Source organism: Oncorhynchus keta, chromosome 26, assembly GCF_023373465.1.
Source record: "Oncorhynchus keta strain PuntledgeMale-10-30-2019 chromosome 26, Oket_V2, whole genome shotgun sequence".
NCBI classification, from domain to species: Eukaryota; Metazoa; Chordata; class Actinopteri; order Salmoniformes; family Salmonidae; genus Oncorhynchus; species Oncorhynchus keta.
In genome coordinates, this window is record NC_068446.1 from 45478079 (window position 1) to 45484243 (window position 6165).

Consider the following 6165-nt stretch of genomic DNA (forward strand, 5'->3'; position numbering starts at 1 on the left):
GGGTTCTGGTCTAAAGTAGTGTACTATATAGGGAATAGGGTTCCATAGGGCTCTGGTCTAAAGTAGTGCACTATATAGGGAATAGGGTTCTATAGGGCTCTGGTCTAAAGTAGTGCACTATATAGGGAATAGGGCTCTGGTCTAAAGTAGTGTACTATATAGGGAATAGGTTTCCATAGGGCTCTGGTCTAAAGCAGTGCACTATCATAGGGAATAGGGCTCTGGTCTAAAGTAGTGCACTATCATAGGGAATAGGGCTCTGGTCTAAAGTAGTGCACTATATAGGGAATAGGGTTCTGGGCTAAAGTAGTGCACTATATAGGGAATAGGGCTCTGGGCTAAAGTAGTGCACTATATAGGGAATAGGGTTCTGGTCTATAGTAGTGCACTATATAGGGAATAGGGTTCTGGTCTAAAGTAGTGCACTATATAGGGAATAGGGCTCTGGTCTAAAGTAGTGTACTATATAGGGAATAGGGTTCTGGTCTAAAGTAGTGCACTATATAGGGAATAGGGTTCTGGTCTAAAGTAGTGTACTATATAGGGAATAGGGCTCTGGTCTAAAGTAGTGCACTATATAGGGAATAGGGCTCTGGTCTAAAGTAGTGTACTATATAGGGAATAGGGCTCTGGTCTAAAGTAGTGCACTATATAGGGAATAGGGGCTCTGGTCTAAAGTAGTGTACTATATAGGGAATAGGGCTCTGGTCTAAAGTAGTGTACTATATAGGGAATAGGGCTCTGGTCTAAAGTAGTGTACTATATAGGGAATAGGGTTCCATAGGGCTCTGGTCTAAAGTAGTGCACTATAATAGGGAATATGGCTCTGGTCTAAAGTAGTGCACTATATAGGGAATAGGGTTCTGGTCTATAGTAGTGCACTATATAGGGAATAGGGCTCTGGTCTAAAGTAGTGCACTATAATAGGGAATATGGCTCTGGTCTAAAGTAGTGCACTATATAGGGAATAGGGTTCTGGTCTAAAGTAGTGCACTATATAGGGAATAGGGCTCTGGGCTAAAGTAGTGTACTATATAGGGAATAGGGTTCTGGTCTATAGTAGTGCACTATATAGGGAATAGGGTTCTGGTCTAAAGTAGTGTACTATATAGGGAATAGGGCTCTGGTCTAAAGTAGTGTACTATATAGGGAATAGGGCTCTGGTCTAAAGTAGTGTACTATATAGGGAATAGGGCTCTGGTCTAAAGTAGTGCACTATATAGGGAATAGGGGCTCTGGTCTAAAGTAGTGTACTATATAGGGAATAGGGCTCTGGTCTAAAGTAGTGTACTATATAGGGAATAGGGCTCTGGTCTAAAGTAGTGTACTATATAGGGAATAGGGTTCCATAGGGCTCTGGTCTAAAGTAGTGCACTATAATAGGGAATATGGCTCTGGTCTAAAGTAGTGCACTATATAGGGAATAGGGTTCTGGTCTATAGTAGTGCACTATATAGGGAATAGGGCTCTGGGCTAAAGTAGTGCACTATATAGGGAATAGGGTTCTGGTCTATAGTAGTGCACTATATAGGGAATAGGGCTCTGGGCTAAAGTAGTGCACTATATAGGGAATAGGGTTCTGGTCTATAGTAGTGCACTATATAGGGAATAGGGTTCTGGTCTAAAGTAGTGCACTATATAGGGAATAGGGCTCTGGTCTAAAGTAGTGTACTATATAGGGAATAGGGCTCTGGTCTAAAGTAGTGTACTATATAGGGAATAGGGCTCTGGTCTAAAGTAGTGTACTATATAGGGAATAGGGCTCTGGTCTAAAGTAGTGTACTATATAGGGAATAGGGCTCTGGTCTAAAGTAGTGCACTATATAGGGAATAGGGCTCTGGTCTAAAGTAGTGTACTATATAGGGAATAGGGCTCTGGTCTAAAGTAGTGTACTATATAGGGAATAGGGCTCTGGTCTAAAGTAGTGCACTATATAGGGAATAGGGGCTCTGGTCTAAAGTAGTGTACTATATAGGGAATAGGGCTCTGGTCTAAAGTAGTGCACTATATAGGGAATAGGGGCTCTGGTCTAAAGTAGTGTACTATATAGGGAATAGGGCTCTGGTCTAAAGTAGTGCACTACATAGGCAATAGGGTCCCATTAAGGACGATCTGCCTCTTCAATAAATCACTGTCAGTCTAGTTTGAAAACACTTTACCACATTGTTGCGTTTGTCAACTTCAGCACCTTAATTTCTCTGAAAACAGCAGCAACATTGAGCGGTCAAACACAGGGCTAATTAACTCTCCTGATTCAGATGAGTTTGCAAATAATAAAAGTAGAGCCAGGTAATATGAATATAATATAATAATATAATATGAAGCGCTCTGTTCAAATCAAGTTTCGTTCCGTGTCTGTAAGAGACAATTACCACAGTGAAGATTTGGGTCGAGCTACTACCCCAGATACTGGGCCTGCAGGAACTGACTAGTTACCCCAGATACTGGGCCTGCAGGAACTGACTAGTTATCTGAGATACTGGGCCTGCAGGAACTGACTAGTTATCTGAGATACTGGGCCTGCAGGAACTGACTAGTTATCTGAGATACTGGGCCTGCAGGAACTGACTAGTTACCTGAGATACTGGGCCTGCAGGAACTGACTAGTTATCTGTGATACTGGGCCTGCAGGAACTGACTAGTTACCTGAGATACTGGGCCTGCAGGAACTGACTAGTTACCCCAGATACTGGGCCTGCAGGAACTGACTAGTTATCTGTGATACTGGGCCTGCAGGAACTGACTAGTTACCTGAGATACTGGGCCTGCAGGAACTGACTAGTTACCCCAGATACTGGGCCTGCAGGAACTGACTAGTTATCTGTGATACTGGGCCTGCAGGAACTGACTAGTTACCTGAGATACTGGGCCTGCAGGAACTGACTAGTTACCTGAGATACTGGGCCTGCAGGAACTGACTAGTTACCTGAGATACTGGGCCTGCAGGAACTGACTAGTTACCCCAGATACTGGGCCTGCAGGAACTGACTAGTTATCTGTGATACTGGGCCTGCAGGAACTGACTAGTTATCTGTGATACTGGGCCTGCAGGAACTGACTAGTTACCCCAGATACTGGGCCTGCAGGAACTGACTAGTTACCTGAGATACTGGGCCTGCAGGAACTGACTAGTTACCTGAGATACTGGGCCTGCAGGAACTGACTAGTTATCTGTGATACTGGGCCTGCAGGAACTGACTAGTTATCTGTGATACTGGGCCTGCAGGAACTGACTAGTTATCTGTGATACTGGGCCTGCAGGAACTGACTAGTTACCCCAGATACTGGGCCTGCAGGAACTGACTAGTTACCTGTGATACTGGGCCTGCAGGAACTGACTAGTTACCCCAGATACTGGGCCTGCAGGAACTGACTAGTTACCTGAGATACTGGGCCTGCAGGAACTGACTAGTTACCTGAGATACTGGGCCTGCAGGAACTGACTAGTTACCCCAGATACTGGGCCTGCAGGAACTGACTAGTTACCCCAGATACTGGGCCTGCAGGAACAGACTAGTTATCTGTGATACTGGGCCTGCAGGAACTGACTAGTTATCTGTGATACTGGGCCTGCAGGAACTGACTAGTTACCTGTGATACTGGGCCTGCAGGAACTGACTAGTTATCTGTGATACTGGGCCTGCAGGAACTGACTAGTTACCTGTGATACTGGGCCTGCAGGAACTGACTAGTTACCCCAGATACTGGGCCTGCAGGAACTGACTAGTTACCTGTGATACTGGGCCTGCAGGAACTGAAACTCGTCCTTGATCCTGTCGCAGGACTCTGCTACGGTGAACTTGAACCCAGGCTGACTCGGCTGACCATGTCCAGGTGCCTGAAACAACAAGAGGAGAACATCACATGGTCATTAGGTCATTAGAGAGATATGATGCACACGCAACAAATACAAGTTTAATCTTCACATTTATTGAAATCAATAGGCTATATTCAACCCATTATTAGGACAGGTGTGTGTATTTCAGCCCATTATTAGGACAGGTGTATGTATTTCAGCCCATTATTGGGACAGGTGTATGTATTTCAGCCCATTATTAGGACAGGTGTATGTATTTCAGCCCATCATTAGGACAGGTGTATGTATTTCAGCCCATCATTAGGACAGGTGTATGTATTTCAGCCCATCATTAGGACAGGTGTATATATATTTCAGCCCATCATTAGGACAGGTGTATATATATATTTCAGCCCATCATTAGGACAGGTGTATATCATTAGGACAGGTGTATATTTCAGCCCATCATTAGGACAGGTGTATATTTCAGCCCATCATTAGGACAGGACATGTGTATTTTTGACACTCGATTGGTCAGACTGTGTCACCGTGTCTCGTAGATTAAATGGGGCATCAGTATTTCACATTGGACGGGCAGGAGTCATAAAATATGTATTCCACCCGGTCTGCTGTTTGGCACTCTGGGGACAGTGCTGAAGTGTCTCAGATCTAGGATCAGCCCCCTCCCTCCCAGTCCATGTAATGTAATTCATAATGAAAGGCAAAACTGATCCTAGATCTGGACTTCTCCTCCGAAACACTATGTGAACACAGGATTTCATTCATAGATCTAGCTATTATTTGTGTTCCAGATTATAATGAGTGTTTGTCTACGGGTCCATCTAACATAACACTCCTAGCTACTGCGGTAGCTATGCCAAGAGTAGCGTTCTGACAAAAGGAGGGAGTGAGATTTTTTTTTTTTAACATTTTTACAAGCAGCTCCAGACGTGCAACTCTTGTAATGCCGAGCATAAACACCATCACATTCACAGCGTTTTACTTCGCGTTGATAGATGGGTTGACAGTGCCAGAGAAGAGAGGTTTGGTCTAAAACACTTTCTTTCTTTACCTCTGGAAGTCAAAAGCAGATGCCACTTTGGTTTTGTTTATGTGGGAATACAAGTTTGTAATGAAAGTTCAGGTCTGAGAACAGACAAACAGAGACTGGAGGAGAAGGTTCTAGAGCTCAACCAACAGACCCAAGAGAACACAGACAGAAACATTCTAGAACACAACCAAGAGAACACTGACAGAAATGTTCTAGAACACAACCAAGAGAACACTGACAGAAACGTTCTAGAACACAACCAAGAGAACACTGACAGAAACGTTCTAGAACACAACCAAGAGAACACTGGCAGAAACGTTCTAGAACACAACCAAGAGAACACTGACAGAAACGTTCTAGAACACAACCAAGAGAACACTGACAGAAACGTTCTAGAACACAACCAAGCACGTAAACAATCATCTCTCCAACATCACACCATTAGACACACACAAATTTGACTTCTGATACGAGTATGATAGCTAATATTGTTGTTAATGTAGCTAGCTAGCTACAGTAAGAGTGTAGCAATAATATTTCAGTCGCTTCAGTTCAAGGCAACATTATGATGAAAAATCTTTTGACAAGACAGATAGCGAGAACAAGACTCAGTTGTTGTAGGACTCTCCTTCCTTTCAAAAAAAGACAAGGATCAAAACATTAGAAAAAGGAGGCAACAACGTACGGGATGTCGGCCCTGAGGATACATCTTCAAATGGACCCTTTGTTTATCTGGATGGGAGAAGCGACAGCTTCGGGTCGTCTGGTGAAGAGACGGTCAGAGTCTGGCTGGTCTCTGCTCCTCTCAGGTGGAGGGGTGGTGGAGGAGGAGGAGGAGGAGGTGGTGGTGGACGGGGAGGTGGTGGAGGAGGTGGAGGGGGTGGTGGAGGAGGTGGTGGACAGGGAGGTGGTGGAGGAGGTGGTGGACAGGGAGGTGGTGGAGGAGGTGGAGGGGTGGTGAGGTGGTGGAGGAGGAGGTGGACAGGGAGGTGGTGGAGGAGGTGGAGGGATGGTGAGGTGGTGGAGGAGGAGGTGGTGGACGGGGAGGAGGGGGAGGAGGTGGTGGTGGAGGAGGAGGTGGTAGACAGGGAGGTGGTGGAGGAGGTGGAGGGGGAGGAGGTGGTGGTGGAGGAGGAGGTGGTGGAGGACGGGGAGGTGGTGGAGGAGGAGGAGGTGGAGGGGTGGTGAGGTGGTGGTGGAGGAGGGGGAGGAGGAGGTGGAGGGGTGGTGAGGTGGTGGAGGAGTAGGTGGTGGACGGGGAGGAGGGGGAGGAGGTGGTGGGAGGAGGAGGTGGTGGAGGGGTGGTGGTGGTGGAGG

At 46.0% G+C, this 6165-nt stretch overlaps 1 protein-coding gene across 2 annotated transcripts in view; it reads right to left on the reverse strand.

The window, feature by feature from the left end:
• tle3a (TLE family member 3, transcriptional corepressor a) overlaps positions 1 to 5683 on the reverse strand; it is a 107354-nt gene extending 101671 nt beyond the window's left edge. For both annotated transcript variants that reach the window (XM_052481085.1, XM_052481084.1), the window contains exons 1-2: positions 5534 to 5683; positions 3733 to 3839 (exon numbers count right to left, since the gene is read on the reverse strand). In XM_052481085.1, coding sequence (XP_052337045.1) covers positions 3733 to 3839; positions 5534 to 5557 — 131 coding nt within the window. In that variant the 5' untranslated portion in view covers positions 5558 to 5683. The remainder of the gene's footprint in view (positions 1 to 3732; positions 3840 to 5533) is intronic.
• Positions 5684 to 6165: the final 482 nt, after the last annotated feature.